The sequence below is a fragment of the Anoplopoma fimbria genome, chromosome 24, assembly GCF_027596085.1.
Source record: "Anoplopoma fimbria isolate UVic2021 breed Golden Eagle Sablefish chromosome 24, Afim_UVic_2022, whole genome shotgun sequence".
NCBI classification, from domain to species: domain Eukaryota; kingdom Metazoa; phylum Chordata; class Actinopteri; order Perciformes; family Anoplopomatidae; genus Anoplopoma; species Anoplopoma fimbria.
Window position 1 is genome coordinate 3,718,034 of NC_072472.1, and position 21,323 is coordinate 3,739,356.

The 21,323-nt window shown below is 38.8% G+C and overlaps 1 protein-coding gene across 1 annotated transcript in view; it reads right to left on the reverse strand.

The window, feature by feature from the left end:
* Positions 1–6,890: 6,890 nt before the first annotated feature.
* The window catches only part of fstl4 (follistatin-like 4), a 183,783-nt gene continuing 169,350 nt past the window's right edge, over positions 6,891–21,323 (reverse strand). Inside the window, exons 12-15 of the mRNA XM_054626363.1 lie at positions 19,001–19,150; positions 13,534–13,641; positions 7,793–7,902; positions 6,891–7,593 (exon numbers count right to left, since the gene is read on the reverse strand). Of these exons, the coding sequence (XP_054482338.1) occupies positions 6,891–7,593; positions 7,793–7,902; positions 13,534–13,641; positions 19,001–19,150 (1,071 nt within the window). The remainder of the gene's footprint in view (positions 7,594–7,792; positions 7,903–13,533; positions 13,642–19,000; positions 19,151–21,323) is intronic.

Genomic DNA, 21,323 nt, shown 5'->3' on the forward strand with positions numbered 1-21,323 from the left:
ATTTTTTCCCATAACCTAAATGTATGATCTTTGCCAATATGTCTATTGTTTATGCATTGCTGTTTGGTCACTTTTGTAGCTTGCTTTTTTTTCAACATTTAATTCTTGGCAGACTGTGAATGGAACATACTGTTCCTCAATAAATGAATACATTTAATCAATACAGGTACATTAATGGTACCTTTATTTTCCCATCGTTGCTCCAATCATTGGTGGATGGTAATCTGGGATTCCACATGTCTTTTCATATTCATCACTTCATCATTATTTTTGGTTGTTTCAATAAATGATGCATTGATGACAGATTCCTTGGCAAAACACACCTGGATTTCTGAGCAGCAGCTATAACGATGAATAAATCCCTTTTCTTTCTGAATGTTTCCAATGTGTCCACACACCACAGCAACAATGCAGAAAAACTGACTGTGAATCAGCCGCCCATGTCTTTTCTTATTAGTGAACTCAACTTGAATTCTCTTTAGTTTGAGTGACAGTGAGCGAGATGTTTCATCACAACAAATAACAGTACAATTACAGACTCTGCATGACTTGATTTGTGGCTTCCAGAACTCGCTTTTATGTTTGAGAAGTTTGTTTTTGCTTACATGAACTCTGTAACAGTAATGATTGAATTCTAGCACTGTAATTAGCCCTTTTTTTGACTGAAGAGGGAAGTGATACATTATGGCAGATTTAGTTCCAGTTACAATGTTTTGGATGGGACATGAATAGATTGAAAAAGATTTAATTATTGTGGGAAACTGTGATTCGATGAAACAATTAAAGCCGATAGTAACAGATGCAGACTTTGTGCTCAGCTGAGGCTCTTTCCCATCCCATCATGGACAGTTTCCCAGAATACTTGAGCTGATCAGCAACAACTCTCCCATCTTTTTCTTTTTCCTTTGGGTCATTATCACGGCTCTCATTTTGTCTTTTTCTAAGTCACATGTGACCTATGTGTAACGCAGAGCAGTTAACCTTGGGGGAACTAATTAAGTTTTATACCAGTATTGGTTTTTTTTAATGACATTTTTATGGCACACTATACAATGACTTTTATGACTTGTCTTGTGACATTTTTTGCACCTTTAATAACAAACTATGCTATGTTTTTGTACTATACTATGACTCTTTTATGACATACTGTACTATGACATTTTTATGACTTTATACTATGACTCTTTTATGACAAGCTATTGCTTGTATTACTTTTTATAGGGAATACTAACATACATTTTTATGATGTTGTAATATAATATTTGTATGACATACTATACTTTGACTTGTAATAGCAACTTTATATCATACTATACTATGACCTTTTTTACGTTATATTAGTATATCGTGTCTTTTTATAACATACTATACCAACACATTTGAACTTTTTCATCATGTGTTGATCCTCATTTTCCATCATCTCCCAGGACCTAAAAAGACGTCCAACATTTAGACACCATCAGGAGAAAAGCCCAGCAGTTCTGTTATGGACCAATAAAGGTGATTTGTATTCTTGATATTACTGTTTTATGACATAGCTACTTTTATTTCTGGCATACTATACTGTGACGTTTTATGACATAATATGCTATGACTTTTTGACAGTTTTTATGATATTATGACATTTGTGTGACATACTATAGTTTACTTTTTCGACATACTATACTATGACTTTTTTCTTCGACAATGCTAATATACTATGAGTGTTTGCGACATACTATACTATTACTTTTTTCGACGTACTACACTGTGACTTTTTTATACCTTTTGAGATGAAATACTATGACTTTTTTATAACTTTTTTGACATTGTATACTATGATTTCGTTTTTTGTCAAACTGCTCTTATTTTTAACATATTTTACTATGACTCTTTTTTTTACTTTTTCAACATACTATACTATGACTTTTTGATACATTTTCAACATGGTATACTATGACTTTTTGATACATTTTCAACATGGTATACTATGACTTTTTTTTACTTTTTCGACATGGTATACTATGACTTTTTTTGCCAAACTATGTTCTGACTTTTTTTTTTACTTTTCGACATAAAAAAATGATTTCAGGTTGATGACCATGTCAAATTTTATCCCCAGTATTAATTATTTTAGTAATCACGCACACAAATAACTCCATTCACACTCACTTTAGGAGAATCATATATATATATTTTATATCAAAAAAGCAAAGTATAACAGATTTAAATGGGATGTTTAATGCTCTGGTTCAGCGTAATAGTTAATTACAGTTCTAACATGGCATATTTAGATACAAATACCTCTTCTACTACTAGTTCAATGGTATTGCATAGATATATGTGGCTTACTGTGGACAAAACTGTTTAAAACCTCATGGACCGAATATGAATACGATACACATGAAAAGACACGTTAATAAAGTTTTTTTTACTCTAAAATAGCATTTTGAATGAACTTTTGTCAGTACAACAAACTATATTTGTTTTAGAGGAGTATGGTCAAATTGAAACAAGCATCTATACCACTGGTGTCATTGTTGGTCATATTGGCATCAAAGTGTGAATAATCTGTTCATTTGCAGCTGTTCAAAAGGGAATATGGTGACTTTAAGTGTGATCATGTTGTAGTCTTTCCAGAGATATGTCGGTAGTTATTGCAGAGTGACAGAGCTGGTGTCTTCCTGTCTCCACTCTGTTCTGGTCATCGGAAATTGAAGCAGACTTGAACATGATTATAACTGTCTGTGCGATCAGGTTCTCCTATCTCACTGATGTTTGGCTCCAAGAAGTCTTTTGTTCTGCCTTTCACACCTCTCTGTCATTCTGGCACTGACGGAAAGTGTATTGACACGTCCGTCAGTAGAGCAAGTAATGTTCATGGATTGGAAAGACAATAGATTGCATTAATTTATACAGGAGTGAAGGCCAGCTCGATGCCAGCAAATCAGGAAACTGAGACCATAAATGACAATGCCTGCAAGGTGGGCAGGGACGCGGGATCGGTCGTCTACAGATGATATTTTAATGTTATGGTTTGGGGATATCAATTAATATGTTAATTAGTTTGTTGATTAAACGCTTGGTATTTCATATTGTCAGAAAAAAATTGAAAAATACACAATTTTTCACTGACAATTTCCTGAAGCTAAAACTGAAGTTTTGTTTTGTTCAACCGTCTGAAGACCAAATATATTCCGTTTACTATCATATAACGTATACAATATAGCACAAATGCTCATAATTTAGCTTAAATTAGTAAATTTCTGAATTAATAGTTTCAGTTTTCATGTTTCAAACAAATATGCCAAATATTCTCTGTTTTGAGCTTTTCAAATGTGAGGATATGTGCTTTTATTTGCATTAATAGACAAATGAAAGATTTTTGGGTGTTGGACTGATATATTGTAATCAGGTTTCTCAAATACTAAACTACTACTAAATACAAGAAATACATTTTTAGGCTAATCAACATCAGTTGCAATTAATACATTGTACTTGTATATGTAATGACACAGCAAAACAACTGATTTTTACAATATATTTAATTCGATTTTTCTTACAAAACAATTCCCTCATAAACCAGAACACACAAAATGCATAAAGAAAACTGTACAGTCAGTTTAGTCATGTCTGAACGTGTTCTAAACATGAACAATGTTATCTACAACAGTGGTTTCTATCAATGTCTATCACACCAAGCGGTTCAGCTCTGCGGCCCCGTTACATGACGGTTCAAGGAGAGGTACATAAATAGTCAAGTGACACTGAAGGTAGATCCAAACAAACATGAGCTAGCCAATGATGTAGCTATATCAGCGAGCGCCGGTGCAGTCTCTTTGTTCTTGCTCTCCTTGGCTCTAGTAGCGATGTCATACTGTTGAATCGACCTTAAGAGATTAGCTGACGGTACGTGACGATGAGAGGGCGGAAAAGTGACTTTTTCACAAGCAACTGTAAACAGTGTGTGACTGTGAGAGATCACTGAGGGGTCTATGATGGTCATGTAGAAGGTCTGTTTTCATTACATGCATGTCTCAGAGCTGTCCAATACTGTATCTGACTCAGTTAGAGCCATTGGGGAGTGACTTTGGATGGGATAGTGACTTAAGGAAGCATCAGAGCTTATTTTTTTCACAATAAAATAATTTTTTTTCATTGATACAGTGAGAAAACTGGGCTACCAATTCAACAAATTTCCGTTCAACAAACATACGTGTATGTCAGTTTAGAATACTTCTCTCCTCAGTGCAACAGTGGTCTATCATAACGTCATTGCCTTCAAGAAGTTCATCAAACAGGCTTTCGTGCCAGAACATATTTTCATGGCAGATTAGCAGCAAATACCTAAATCACAAACAAGAACGACCAATCTGCTTCACTCCTATGATTACTTTTATCTTTTCTCACAAAGCTTGGTTTCTACCCTACACATTGCATTGGGGGAGTTACAGGAACAACTACCTATTAGGAGGTTATGATTGATTAATTAATTATTAATTAATTTGGGCTGCTGTTTCTTTCTGGGAGAAGAAAAAAAAAAATCTAACCACATGAGCAGATATACTCCATTCACAAGACTCCAGCTGGACTTTCAGTGGTACACTTTGCTCAAAGGACTCTGACATTTTGTACACAATAAAGTCAGAGTTTTTAGTCTGTGGATGGCCTTTAGAGATAAGTATAATTTAAACTCTCTGCTTTGAACAAGTTTTGACGTGCCAAGAAAAGGTCAACAACTGCAAAATCCTAAAGGCTGTGAGTATTTGTGTAGTTATGACAAGAGAGCTTTCCAAGATCATCAAGAACATGATTCCTTAATGAGCATTAGTGTTATTTCTGTAGCCCACTATTTGTATTTGATTCAATTTAACAGCAAGTGGACGTTGTTTTTGTTGTTTGGTATACTTTTTTGCTTTGAGTTGATTTAAGCTGGCTACAAAATCTTATTAACAATAGATTTAGATGGGCAGATTGTTTGTAGAATCAGACATATTCTAGAAATACAATGTGGAAATGTTGTTTTCTTATTTCAAAATCAGTAGCAAGCATAGAAATAAGATTTTTTTTTAATCCTTTAAATACCTATTTAGGGAGAATTCAAATTTTGCTTGCAGCATTTTGAAAAATAGCTCCGGATTTATTTCAGAATGTAGAATGATAAAAACTAAAACATCGAGGATATTGAGGACATTCATATTTTAGCTGTATATTGAAGCTTGGAGGCACAGAGCAGGGCTTTGCAGCGAGATAAAAAGAAAAGTAAGCCATTGCCCTGAGACTGGCACCCATTTCAGCCCAATATCTACGAGCCATCAAGTGTGATGTCGCAGCAAAGTATTCATGTATAGACCGCAACACTACTGTCATAGGCAGAGATGTTTAAGAGATGACCATCATTTCTGATAACATTGTTACATCTGCAGAAAAGCAGCGGCGGCGGATGGATCGTCATTATGAAGATTAGTGCAAATGGCAAAACGCAGAATTACACAGAAGACGATTCAACCACAGAGAGAACACATCTGCTATTTTAGAGGACGAAGAGTTGCTGGTGTTTATTCGGTTACTGCCTCCAGACATATAATACTGTCTTTTTTTTTGTAAGTTAGGTTTACAATTTTGACGAATAATAATAATGATAAAGAAACAGGATTCATTTTTTAAAACAGTATGTATTGCTAATGTCTGTAAAAATGTATCCCTACTTTGTGTGACAGACTGATTGGTTTTGAGATCATTTTTCCTATGTACATGTGGTTGCTATCCAGATACAAATGACAAATCAAAAAAAACAAAAACTGCTGACTATACAGTAACTAATAAAAAGTACTTTATGTATAGCTGAATAACTACCACATGGCAAGTACAGTCTACCTGTCTTGGAGTTGAATGTTGATGCACGGCTCTCTGGGAGGAAGAATAAATGCTCACAGCCAGTCAGATAGAGGAGTTGATGCCACTTTGGCACAGCCTCAGCATGTGGGGTCAGCGTAAACCGGAGTCATTACCCTGAGGGAATCTGCTAAGTGGCATTTTCATGCTTGGCAGCACAGAGTTGTGCTGCAGGTAGAGAATGAATGTGAGACAGTGGGAGACAGATTATACCATTGCAAGAGACCACAAGATGTACTGTTCATTTCTGGTTAGGCTTCCTCCGCAAGCGAAACATCCATCGGCGACGGGTAATGGAGCGATCGAGCTCTTTGGATAGACAATGTACGTAAATAGAGGGTATTACACATGTGCATAAAGCCAACCTCTGCCGGCATGAGGAGAATGAAAGCTTTCAGGGGGAGGAAACAGTACAATACCATGACAAAGGCGGATAAACGGATGGGCTGGTAGCTTTTAAAAGGACTCAGAACACACATACACTAAAAGGCAGACAGGACAGACGGACAGTTTGTGGTGATTATATGCAGCACTGGTGAAAACGACAAACATGGTTGAGATAAACAAAAATCGGAAAGCTTTTTACTCTAAAAAAAGTGAGCATTGTGCATAGTTCATAGTTCGTTAATAACCCCTCTTCAGGTACCTATTTGCTGTGATAACATGGAAGGAAGTGCAATAATGTACAATTCTGTATAGTTAAGTGCACATAGATCACTGTTGCACTGAACGGCATTGACACTTTCTCCCAATAGAAATATCACAACAGGGTTTCTTTATGTTTTCTCAATTACTCTATTTTTAGGTGTACTTTTGTTACAATAAACCCAGGCATGTATCCCTCTTGCTCAGTCCCAAGGTTGAGTCCACAACTTATGTTCACATAAATCTTATAATAGGTAATTTGGCCTGATCTTTCCTTTTTTTTTTTTTTTTTTTTTTTTTACCATTTACGTCTGTCCCTAATCCTACATCTCTGGCGTTCTTTTTTTTTTTTTTTTTTTTTTCTTTCTTACTCATACCTCGCCGACCCAGACAACTGTGTTCCCTCTCTTGATGTCTGACACCTCGCAGTGTGGCGTTCTCTGTTTGCCGTTCAGGACAAAGAGGGACTCGGATGACGGCGTCACCAGATACTGTCCGAACAACCCGCTGGAGACCACCACTCGGTTGGGGCCTCCCCAGGGCCAGGCTTGGGGGGCCAGGGGCTCCTTCAGGCTCCGGAGAACCTCGGTGCGGCCCGAGGACAGATCGGCGAATAGCAGGTCCGTGCCTGAGCCCGAGGTGGCGACAACCACATGCTGGTTGGACTCCGTGAAGGAAGGCTGGAAAGCTAGATCAGAAACAACTACGGGTTCGTCCAGTTCCTGGTTCAGACCCAGTTCCCCCTGGAACGAGATTGTCTGTACTATCAGCTTTGAGCTCTCTGGGTCAGGGGTCACAATGTACCGGCCGTCCGGCGACACAAACGGCTGCCCCGTGATGTTTAGGTTTGGACCAATCACTGCGTCCGTCACGCTGTCGATGAGGAGCTGTGGTTGGGCTTGAAGGTGGCTCTTGCTCTGGCACTGCACGAAGTAGAAACCGCTCAGATGTGTGTAGGCCATGCTGACGGGTACGCAGCTGTAGTTCTTCAGGCTGATGGTCTTGACGCGGTGGAAGGTCTCCAGGTCAATCTTGTGAACCGCGGGTTCGTTTTTGAGGAAGACAAAGGCAAACCTGAATCGACAAAGTTCAGAAGAAAGGTTAATAGCCTTTCTAGATTTTTAGAGGGCAGTGATTAACACACATCGAGATTCTCATTAGGATTCTCATTTGCTTTTTTCTCCCTCACATCAGAAGGACGGCTGTGACAAGGTAGAGATGAGGTCGCCTGTATTTTAAGGTCGTGTGTGTGTGTGTGTGTGTCTTTCTTTACCTCACGTGGGTGATGATGAGGTTGGTTGGAGGAATGAAGAAGTCGTTGACCCTCTGGAAAGTTGTGCGGATGGCGTGATGTACTTCTCCCACACTGGCTTGAGGTATTACCTGTGGGAAATGCACAGGGCAGCATAAATATTAAATACCTATAAAAAGATTATAACCATGATAATCAAAGTGATGTTTTCCCATTGTATTTTCTATCGCAAGCAGAGAACGTCGAAAAATATAGATGACGTATATACTTGGAACATTTCTACCAAAGAACATTGTATTGACTCAGTTGACCAATTTCCCCCCAAAAAATGTGCGGATGGAAATGAAGATAGTTACTATACAGTAACTGTTAAGGTAAAAAATTAGACATCATTTCTGTACATATCTGTACATTAGTTTTAGTTGGACGTCATAGGACATAGGTCGTTTTCCAATGAGGCTCTTGTCATATTGTATTGTGTTGTCAACCTAAAAAACGGGGTAAATGTGATTTTATTGTGGTTATAATAAATGCACAGATGCATGCCATTTTTTAACGCAATGAGAACGCAATGTTTTTTTTGAAAGGCTGAACACTAGCAATTATGGACTGAGGCAGAAGATTGTGTTAGATATGTTGCTAATTTTCTTGAAATGATTTAGTTATTAATACATTTGGACATTTGGACAAAGGAATGACACAATTGGAGAAGAGGAGAGCTGTGTGTTTGTTTGAGAAAGCGAGTGGAAGTAAAAGGTAAAAGGTTATGTATCTGAGAGTTTTTAATAAAATAATTTGACCGTCAATGTTATGAATTAAGCCTCAAACTATTTGGTAAAGCCCTACTTTGTCATATTCCATTTTGATCGCCATCCCATCTTCTTTTTTATTTGTTTTTTTCCAACATCTTTCCATTCTATAAACCCTTCTGACCATCTGCCCCAATGAACACCATTGTTCTCATGATGGTCGATATGTTTACTGTTCCGCTTAGACCAATCAAAATGAAACAATTAAAACAACCTCAGGGGGTAACACATCTGGAAAGTGATGGAGTTCTAAGTAATTAGACCAATCAATCGGCCAGGCTGACCTTTCGCCCTGTTGAGTACGCCAATAAATAAGAGTGCATTCATTTCAAAGACACGTTAATTAAATGTTGATTTAGAAACATTACCTCTGTGATTTATGTTGAATTGTTGAACTAATTACAGATCCTTACTTTTAAACTCTCAAATACAAATTCCAGTATCAATCTGGTTGTCCGGCTCAGAGATAATCTTAACTATTGTGATGGTTAAACCCGTGACCTTTTGTTTCCTCAGAATAAAGGCTCATATCTCAGGGTCTTAACAGCCGGAGCTCGTTCAGGTGACAGGCCCATATATCCTATCAGAGATAAACATCTATAGTATATGACTTGGGCCAACGAATCGTGACCCCCGCCTCAGTTCTCTGATAAAGCATCTTATTCAAAGATGGTTGTCTTAGACGCCGACACCACAATAAAAGCCCCATCTCTCATGTCATACACCTGGCACTGAATCAGCATGTTTTTAAAGCACGAGGCTGGGAGTGCACACAATCTTCTGATGGGCCCCGACAATGATGCACCGCCTCGCCCATGACACATGCTTCATCATGCATGCCTGAATGATCAGGTCACAGTCAAGGACGAGTGGTGTTGTTTATGGGACCAACACATGTGAGACTTCATTTATTAAAAGCTCCTGCTTACAGGGTAAAACCAGCTCCTTTCCTTCTGATTTTACAAACTTTTATATATTCTCAGAAAAAAGCTCGTCTCCAGGTTTTAGACACCTCGGCTCATGTTTCTGGAGAGCATGTAGAATATTGTTTTAAAAGCTGAGAACTAAGCGTAAAATGTGTTTAGATGTCAACGCCTAGGCTGCCAACACTGAACCTCTACCTGAGGCCCAGTGGGGGGGCCAGACTCCACACAAATGCAAGAAAATAAAAATAGCAGTTTAAGTTGTTGCTTTCGCTACACTTCTGCCTTACTCCTCAAAAGCTCTCTCTCTCTCTCTCCTCTCCATCCTCCTCCTGACTATCTCATCCATTTTTAACTAAATAGATGTGCCGGTTTCTCACAGCTTGAGAGACATGAAAAGAATCCTCATTAAAAAACGAGTCATTACAACGGTTGCAGAATACAATGACGGCGGCTAATGAGGTTCAATGTAGTATCGCTCATGTATTATTAGGCAGCTGCTGTGGTCTCCAGGGCTGCAGGTGCTCTCGACTTAATGCCACCGGCTTCTCTTTGTCATTGCTCTCGTTCGGATTTCATATCCACACACCGAGCGGAGAGGACCGATCGAGTTTCACTCTGGCCCGGCCTCGCTGGCTAATACCTGAGGGGGATTTGATTCTAACTGAGTAGCTTCTTTTTTTTTTTTACTTTCCCATCTAACTAGAGAACACCATTATAAGACTCAAATGCTCTAGCTTTATACGTGTAAATTCAATAATATATATTTTGAAATATTATCCAGCACGTTACATGTTTGATTTTATTATATACTATCAGAATTACTCATCTTGTTGCTCCTGGGGAACTAAAAAAGCAATGAAAGGCTTGTTGCTCAAGATCAATGCACAATTCTGAAAGTTAAATTACTTCGTGTGTTATATTCGCTGAGGCGTACATCATGTATTTCTAAGAAGGAGATGTTTGCTGAAATATACTCCAATAATAAATGAATTAGTTGCCAGCCAATGTCTGCAGATTCACAGTCTTGTTCACTTATTCTTTTATCAGATATTAATTATTTAAAGCTCTGTTTTAAAATGGTAGTTTTTGGTATTTACGCTTTATCGGGCAGCTTATGGTCAAACAAATGCAACAAAGGTTACAGGCCAGAATCGAGCCAGTGAGATTGCAGTTATATGGTGTTTATCTTAATCACTAGGCCGAAAGATGACCCTTATTTAAATAGTAACTGTCCTATTATTAGACAGTGTTTGTGACCTACTGACATTTGAAAAGTTTGGCTTCTTTCGTTTAAGAATTTTGGAGAAAAAAATACATTTATTATTCCTCAAAATACACTCATGTAAAAATCAAATCAAATGATAACCAGCAATTCTGCAATGTATTTTAAGTATTTTTTAAATATATGGCACTTTGCAAACTGAAGTAACACAGTTGTTCACACAAAAGAGTGATAAGACTGACAAGTTTCAGGTCAAGAAAATGGAAAAGACAAACAAAACGTGAGGAAACTGAAATAATCAAAACTTATTTCAACCCCCATTTTGTGGAAAGATTTAAAAACGTTTCCTGAAGTCACAACTTGTTGCAATAATGATTCCATTTATAATAATAATCACATATTAAAACAATCACATGTTAAACACATATTGTGCAAAACCTAACAGAGAGATAAATGGATGAGAGAACAGATGGGCGATACCGCTTCCCTGTGTGCTACCAGAGAAAAACAAAGTGCCTGTGAGTTAAATGTCCTCTTGGCACAGAGATGGACCGACTGCCTGGAAGGCCACGTTTCTCTCCGCCCGGCACAGATCCCTCCATTTGTCTTCTCTAATGAATTGACAATCACACTCCCTCTGATGTTTACACAGAGATATTGAGCCATCCTTAAACTTGGCTGCTTTAAAAATACCACACGCACCCATTTCAAGACGCACATTTACACATCACGGGCGCACAAAATGACATGCACAAACACAGACGCATGCATGATCCGCTGCTGCCGAACAGGTCAATTACTTTCAGTCCAAACGATAATGACATCATCAGAGCGTTTATTTGTGGTGTGATCCACGTGGCCTCCAATCCAATTATTCCGTTTCCCTGCAATCAAATTTTTGAGTGATTCATGCGTTGCTCTCTAATTATTCATTACTCCTGAAGAAGTGCAGGAAGTGGGGAAATGAATAAAAATGAAAAAAAGACAAAAAAATGTGTTTTCCGCAGTTCAGGCAGCAAACACAAATATTATGCAAAGCTGCTCTCTGTACTCTGATTGTTTTCAAATTATAGGAGGAGAAAATTGTTTTCTGTGACATATTTTCATAGAATTTTCTGCTTCATTTATGATTATAACCTCTGAAGTTTAAAAAAACAACTCCAATACAACGACACGAGTGTGTAACTGGGACAACTACACACACACAAAATCCTCTGCTATGCTAGCACACCTGCACTCCATGAAGAAAAGGTGCAAAACTGAATGCACACACACACACACACACACACACACACACACACACACACACACACACACACACACACACACACACACACACACACACACACACACACACACACACACACACACACACACACACACACACGGTCTACTTCATGTAGATTGTTAAATCCCACACACAGGTGGTCGTCTTTTCACTAGTTTTTGATGCCAGACCATAGTGACACCTCCAAAACAATCTCTTCTTCTTAAAAGTCTCTTTTAAAAAAATGTGAATAATTAAATCACAAAGAAACATTATTTTATATAAACTTTTCAAAACCAACAATGCAAAAAAAAAAATAATGCATGCATTTAAGTCATTTCACTCCAAAGATCCTCTGAAGCCCCTTACATGGCCTCTGCATCTCCAAACAGTACGGACTGATCAGAACACCTCACATGGTTATGATGGGATCTGTTCCTCCAATGGGACGAAGCAGAACAATAAACATGTTTGTATCTATTACTGGGATTACAATGGGATCCCTTGCTGGCTGTACAGGTGCCAGTGTCCTCCACTGGTGCACACACACACACACACACACACACACACACACACACACACACACACACACACACACACACACACACACACACACCCACACACACACACAGAAACAGCGTCACACCTCTCCCCCGGGGGCACCATCTCTGTTCGCCTCCCCCCTCCCCTCCTCTCCTCTCCACCTCCTCGACCTTCTCTGCATCCTCCCCTCTCTCTCTCTCTCTCTCCCTCGCCTCACCCAATCCCCCCGAGGTGGATTAAATACAACCACACCTGTGATCATTTCTCATTTGTGAAGCCTCCAACACCAGCGGGTCCAAAGGGAGGCCGGGCACAAGCCGACAGCGCCGCAGCTGTAAATTGCTGTTTTGCTGGCTTGGTAAATGTTTTTCTAAAACATACATAGATTAGATGTTGCCACGCAAATACTTATCACATAAACAGGATACGCAGGAACACAACGGAGCTCAATTAGTTATAAGGCTCTGTTTTCCCAGTTTGGTGGACTTTTTACAGTTTATATAGATTATGTTCTTCTCGGAAAAGAATCGCTCATGGGAGTTTACAAATACAAGCAGAGAAAAAGTAGGTGTGGGGTTGGGTGGTAGTGAGACATAATAAAGAAAGGCTGTTTTGTACTTTTAAATCTGCACCCGGCTGGATTCTAAGTAAATAATCACCAGCCTGATCTAAAAAATGAGGTTACAATAGAGACGAACTTCCTGCTCTTTAATTAACACATTCATTACATTTTACAAAATGGGATTCTAGTGGTTGGTTCTTACACTAACAGAAACATTTCGCATAAAGGAAAGGGCAAAAATCAATAGTGTCTCTTAAACAGTAACAAGTAAGCACTCAGTCCAATAGTCGGTAATCTCTCTTTGTTTCTTAGCCGTCTAGTGCAGCTTTTTGGATAACTTGCAGAGACAACTACAAGAGAACTCGTTACAAAACTAGTGTTACTTTTGCCTGAGAGAGCTTTTTAAGCTTTACAGGCACTGAGATGTTCTCACCTGAAGGGTTGGGTGTGTTCTGTCCATATCCCCCCACGTTAGGACCCAAATCTGGTCATGTGACTTGTCATAGAGCATCTTGACTGGAAAGGGATCTGTTGTGACAGCCTAGAAGAAATGGAGAGAGTGAGGAAAGGATTAAATGATCTGTTCTTGAGCTAAATAGAGTTAAAGTTCAGGCCATTGGTGCTAAAATGACACAACAGTTCAGCTGATTTTATGTAAACAGGAAAGGTGATTTACAAAATCCATAAGAACAAAAAGTTGTTGGATAAAAGATGGTACTTGACTGACAACATATAATATTAACGCCATATTAGACGGATCATGTTGTGCGAAGATGTCTTAAGTTGTAAACATGAAACTGTTGTACCAACCTATATATATATATATATACATATATATATTACATTACAGTATTTATATATATGTATTCAACATAGGTATTCAAGAGAACTACAATCTAGTCACCAGAAGTCATAGAGATTTACATATACATATATATCATATATATTAAAAACATGATAATTTGGGGCAAACAAAATAATGAATGGCAGCAAAAAACTGCATCTTGTTGAGTGCAAAACCTCTATTGTAAGAACTACAAATGTGTAAAGGACCAAGGGCCAGTTTCCAGAAATCAATCTGCTAAACGTTGCTTACAGACAGACTCCAGCTTCACATATGACTCGATTGGAAATATATCTGCAATCTGCTACAGTCCTCCTGCATAAATGTGTTGTCAGTATGGAGCTTGTTTTACTGATTTAAACGTTTAAAAATTAACAGGAAGTTGCAACAGCTTGCATGTTGCAAATTTGGTGAAACAAAACCCAGCACACTACCCAACAATTAAAACAACCTCAGGGGGTAACACATCTGGAAAGTGATGGAGAAACTGAAGGAAAAAGTGACATCATGTGCATTTTTACTGTGTTCCGTGAAGATATCTGACAAACATCAGGGAAAAGAACGGAAAGAATACAGAATAACTAGGAACAGTGGAAGGGAGAAATGGAAAGAGTAGCATGGGGAAATGTAGAGAGATGTGGTGGTGGTGGTGGTGGGGGGGTTGGGGGTGTGCATTCAACCCTCAGGTCTGCTGCAATGTCAACAGCGAGGAATAACACAATCCATTACCCTGCTTCTGGCCGGGTGGACAGGGAGCTGCTGACACCCTCACCGGTGGAGCGAGACCACCAGCTCTGTGTTCAGTAATGGGAGGTCCAGCCCTCTACTCTGCACCGGTCAGCCAAGTGTCAACTCAGCATGTGTGTATGTGTGTATGTGTGTATGTGTGTATGTGTGGATGTACAGTATGTGGAGATGGCGGACGGCGTGTCTGAATTTGCCTTCGTTTAGCTCCAAACATGATGGAAGAGGAGGTAAAGCGGAGGTGATGGGAGGGAGGCCGTGGACCTTTACTTTAACCCTTTGAAACCTCGGCTTTTTGTTCCTTTTCATCTTTTGTATTTATGCACAGGCATTTAGAAGAGTCACTAGATGTCTTGTATATTGTTATTTTCAGAATACGTCGCGTTAATCAGAAATGCCTTTTTTATAATCCCTTGCTTCAGAAGATTTCAACAGAAAGCCTTATGTTAGGCTCTGTTGTTTTAGCCTGTATCTGTTCAGTGGATTCAAGGATGAATTTTCGAGGGAGTTGCTCAGTCTCAAAGGGACGCATTACTTCGGCTCTCTGCAACCAGTGAACAGAAGTGACCATATTTAGACTGAGGAGAGTGACTTAGAGACGCTGTATACCATCTTTCGGCGCAGGCTGAAAACTCACCTCTTCATGAAGTACTACCCTGAGCCTTCCTCGTAGCACTCACTGTATTCGTATCAGTTCGCTGCACTTATTGTATTCGTATTAGTCTGTTGCAATTATTGTTTTCATAGTAATTTGCCTCTGCACTGTACTTTTGCTCTGGTTTATGCTTTAAGATGCTTGTTTAAGAAAGGAGATGCACTTATGACTTCTGGTGACTAGTAGTTCTCTTGAATACCTATGTTGAATACACTTCCTGTAAGTCGCTTTGGATAAAAGCGTCTGCTAAATGTAATGTAATGTAATGTAATGTATACATCTATGGTAGTGGCAGCAACCTGTCAATCACAGTAAGCCCACTCTAAAGCATACCCTGCTTTATGGTCTATTTGACACTAAATGGAGCATCATTTACTAAATGAACATCATGCTGTATTGAAGAAGACTTGAAACTAGAGATTGAGACCATAAACTCATGTTTACAATGTTTACTGAGGGAATAAATCAAGAGAGAAGTAGAGTCATTTTCTCATAGACTTCTATACAACCAGAGGAGTCGCCCCCTGATGGACAGGAGAGAGAATGCAGGTTTAAGACACTTCGGCATTGGTTTCACTCGTCAGAACTGGATGTTGTCGCCTGGTACAGACTACTTCCTGCTTGCAAAGAGCCCATTTACCAGTTAAACATCAATAATTACAGCAGCAAATAGCTACAGCTGACATCATCTGCAACCACGATGTTTGTCGGGCAAAAAGTGACAGTCAGCACCAGCTAATTTTATGTTTTCTACGTTGATCTTTATTATAAAAAGAGTGAGAAGGAAAAAAAAGTGATAGAGATTTGTTTGTGTCAGAATGTTGTAGGTATTTTACCAAACAGGAATCTCACCATAAATGAAACCAGCTATCAATACTCACTCTAGCAATCACTGCTCCTGATAACTGCTCAGATTGTTTCGTTTCCCTGAATATAAGCAGACAAACAACTCTTGGCAAAACTTTTATGAACCCAAGCTGTTGCTCATGGTGTCTTATATCAAGAATAGGTCTTATAGTAGTTTTTCTGTAATCCTTCTTAAAAACAGACAAGGAAACCAAACCAAAGACATCACCTCATTTACGGAGGTAGAAAAAACACAAATGGTGCCACAGATTACCAATTTCATCCTCGGGGAAACCAGAATATTTATCTTTTTACTTCAAAGATCATTAAGTAACTGTTTGCAACAAGATGCTAATTTTGGCTCAGTGATAGAAAAAGCACAGTGGAAACCTAGAATACCACTGCATGCCAAAAATAATCACCATAGTGCGTTAAAGTGACTTTAAACCCGAGGTCTTTGCCATCTGGCTCTCTTTTTAATTAGCCGATGTGCCGTTTGTTTTCAGACCCAGTGGGAGGCTTACCTGGCAGAGGTCTGACTCATCAGAGCCAAGGTTAGATCCCTTTGTGGAGAAAAAAAGATAACAAAGGTGCGATTTCCTTGCACGCAACAGCATGAAAAACCCATGAATGCTTATATTAGTGAAGTGACTCAACATGTTTATGGCTTTCATCTCGTGTTTTCACGAGTGAGAAAAGCATCTGAGCTAGGATCTAAATGTGGGCTTTTTTTTCTTGATGGAGCTTCTATTTAGGCAACATCTATTGTGTTCTTTCCTACCCAATATGAAATGGACTCTCTTCTTTGTTAAAGCCAAAATGTATGAGTTATGACAATTAAGTTGGGTGTATTTACACATGAACCCTACTGGTTTAATCAAATACTTTATAATGAAAGTATTGAAACTATGTGCGAACACTAAATCATTTAAAAACAAAAAAAGAGATTTAGTGTTCGGACATATCCTACACAAGCCTCCTGGTCACTATGTTTGGTCGTCTCTGTGAGTATAATTTATGGAGAATTCTGACTTTACGATTAAAAAATGAAAGCAATTGTTTCGTTCATGCATTCCTTTTGTCAAAGTGCATTCATTGTATGTCGTCTTCTTTCTTGTTCTAAAGGCCATTGTTGAAAGGAAGCTACAAATGTGCTTGTGAAATAACAGAGAAAGAGAAGAAAAGAAAAGGATGCATTAACCTCCTGCACCCAAAGGCCAGGGAGGGTCTGAGAGAGAAAGCGAGAGAGAGAGGGGGAGAAAGGGGAGAAAGCAGTTTTACAGTGTTTGATGGGGAAAGAGAGAACAAACGGTCAGCTGTTGGGCAGCAAGACAACGAAGGTCACGACCTGAACTTGAAATGTTGTGGCCGCATCTCCCGTTTCTCCTTTCATTATATCACTTCACATCCTTTTCGTTTTCATGTGCTAAAATCTTTTTACTTAAAAAAAGGAGATGCAGTAGAATTATCTCATTCTCTTTACTTTCACTTATCTCCTTTTTTCCTCCTGCCTCCTTCCCCTTGAGTCGGGCCTATTTTTCCTCTCTTCCCCGTACCTCAGTATTAATGATGTTGACCCTGGGAAGAAGAACACCGGAGGGATTCGGTCTCTAAACAGCCGTTACAGGTAAGATGAATGGCGAGGCAGCCGGCACCCACCTGGGCACCATATTGTTTCAAGCTCTTGAGGTGCATTTGATTTATTTCCCCTTGCATGTGGTCTCTTTACATCAGCGGCAGTTCAATAGTGTTGAATCGAACGCACCTCATGTCGGTGATGCTGTTTGACACGTAGCCAAACTTTGGCTGCATGGATGTCGATCGTCTGGATGTGCACAAATTCAATTTAGCCCGATACTTGAGAGACAATTTTAAGATAAAATATATTTGTTTTATAATTTTGAATCATTCCCTTCTAGCAGCTTACAATGAGAACGAGAACGAGGATTAAGTGACGTATAATCAGAATGCCGTCTCAGATAAAGAGTGTAAAAAGCAGAACAAAGCCACTAACGTTACCCTAAGATCTGGTTCGGTTCCACAGGAGGATCACAGGGTGAGTCAGGGATAGAACCGCCAACCCTACGATTAGTGGTCCACCCAGTATTAATTATATCTTTTTTTAAATAAGTCCTGATCAAGCAGTTTTTTTCTGAGTCTTAGTAAAATATGTATTCGACACATTCAAATAAAAGCTGTGGACTTCTTAAACTGATCTTTCATGAGCTACTTATTGAAAGTCAAGGTTCAAAAACAAATTAAAAACATGAAGCCTATATACTTCAATAATGGATATGAAATGAAGTATAACTGGGAGACTGAAACTGAGAAAGAAAGACTGCCTCATTGTTTTTTTTTACAAATCTGCTACTTTTGTAATGTATTAATGTTTTTATTGTATTGTATATTTATATGTATTGTGCTGGAAAGCGTTGTACTATAATGTTTGCCGTTGAATTCTATTGTTAATATAAGAACACTAAATTGTAATAACCTGCTCAGGGACTACAGACCAAAATTAGCTCTCTAGCTAACTCTGGCACAATCATATTGCAGTGGAAACTGAAATATTGATGAATGTGTAAAAATACACATGGTAAATAAATATAATAAAAATGAAATAAGAAATAAGGTTTTCTTCTCTCGCAAATGATCTTTGGACGAGCACAGAGAGCGCTTTAACAAAACAACAGACACGTTTAAGTTCCACATAAGTTCCATAGCTTCAGTCAATAACTGATAGATGAATAATTCCTGAGATGTTCCGAGGCTTCGGTGTGATTGACAGGCCCGACTACCGGCTCCACCCACCTGCACCACCTTCTGCGCTTGGATGTCGACGACCAGCAGTCGGCTGAGGAGGGGCTGGGTCACGTAGATGTACTTATCCCTGATGTTGACTGCTGAGGACCACACGCAGTGCTGAGGTGACACCCCCTCACCTTTAGGGCACATCTCCTCCTGGGGAGAAACCAAACAGAGAGCAGAGAGCATGATGGGAGGAAGAAGAGAGCAGCAGAGGGAGGAGAGGGTTGGCAAGACTTCCTGGTGTGTCGTAGATCAGCTGGATGATGCTTTTTACTCCGCCAAGCCTCTCTGATATTCAATAATATTTTTTTTATATACTTTCATGTGGATATTATTGTGATGGTATCAATTTGCAAAATTATTATTTGGTTAACATCGTACACAGATTTGCCCCAAGACATTCTTGACGTCCCATTTGATGTTTTTTTAACAACTGGAAAACAGATCATCGCATTGAACAGCAAGTTTATAATCAAGCCTATTTTTGCAACGTTAGGGGGTAAGATGTGGAACTATCAGTTATTTTAATTATTGATTCATCTGTCAAAAATGAATTGTTTAGTTCATAAAATGAAAAAAAGGCCGAGCACCCAGAGCCCAAGGTGTGAATTTTTAGTTTGTGAGCCGGAAGGCAAAGATGAATGAGCTTCAAGATCAACTTTTTTGATCACTGAATGCAACAATAATGGTGTTAATGTAAAACTTTATATGCTAAGCACCTTCAAACAAAAAGGTAGTTCAAAGAACTTTATATGGCACATAAAAGGCATTTAGACAAGATTTAAAAGAAACACAAGTCAATATAAAGAGAAACATTTGATTCATTTAAAAATAGCAAAGCAAAATAAAAATAAGATGAAATGGAACAAAATAAGTTAACCAGGAGGATTGAAATCACAGTGCAGCTGTAAATAAATAGTCCCAAATAATGTAATAAAAGATTTGAATCCAATAAGACTGAACTATTAATTCAATAATAGTCAGTCCAAAGGTGCATACTGATGTCTTCACCACAACATGCTTCATTTCAATAATACTCTTATTGTTATGTTACTAAAATAGACATAATGTTTCCACTCTTAAATTAGAATTCAGATTTTAAATCTGTTTAAAAACATCCACGAATTCATAAATTATGACCGACTAGAGTAACATATCACCTCTGCTGCACACACACACACACACACACACACACACACACACACACACACAACACACACACACACACACACACACACACACACACACACACACACACACACACACACACAAAAAGCAAAGGTTATGTTTCAAGAGTTTCCACCTCGCCAAAGTGGAGAAACTGCTGTTTACAGCAGGAACTGGCTAACACGTGGCTTATTGAGTTTGTATTGATCTCTAATACAATTACAGGCTCCTGTAAAACCCAAATCCCTCAGAGGAACAAGCAACATTTACCATCTAGAGCCCATCGCTCTGTGAGAGGGACGTTCTCCAGTGGATTAAAAACCTCAGGGTCCGTAGTATGGACTCTATGCAGTCTATCGGGGCACGCCGCTGACTAATGGACACGAGTAATCCCATTACATTAGTGAGGTGAGGGGCCCCACGCTAACAGGGAGGGGAGGAGAAGAAAGCATGGCCTTCATTGTGCTGGCAATATCCTTCCACACTGAAACTGAATGACATACAATGACAGAGATAGATAGTAAAGATTATTTATCCCCTGTGAGTTGAACTGGAATCTTAACAGTCTAATGGATTACTGGTGATGCACCATAGATTTAAAGTGGAGCTTTTGCATAATTTTTTGTGGAGAAACACAGATTTACAAATCGTTGATTATAGGTTAAGATTGTATGCCTGATTTGAACTTAGTTTATACTTGCAAACACACTCACAAACAGTTCACTGAGTTCACTAAAGCACTGTTTACATGTCTGGGGACTTTACAAAGAAGGCATGAAAATCTACATTTGAGTAAAAACCTTTGTTTTTTATAATGCATTATTATACTTGACTTCTTGTCTTACAGAGCTTGTACAAAGACAATAAAGTAGTCCATAAATATGAGGTATAAGTTTAAAGATAATTGCAAATCCCTCCTCATCATTGTGGAAGTTCGTTTTTGGCTTTTTTTTTTCTGGTTCGACTACAATCCAAGGGTTACACTGGTTGTTTTGGGGATTTTTAACAATTACATTTATTTGTATGCCCTCTGCAGTTTTGGAGAATAATGCAACAAACAGCACATACAGTATAAACGCATCTGTACATGTGTGGCAGCCAAGCACGGGCATCAACAAAGCTTTATACTCCTGCAGCTGTGAGAGTACGTTTTCAGTCA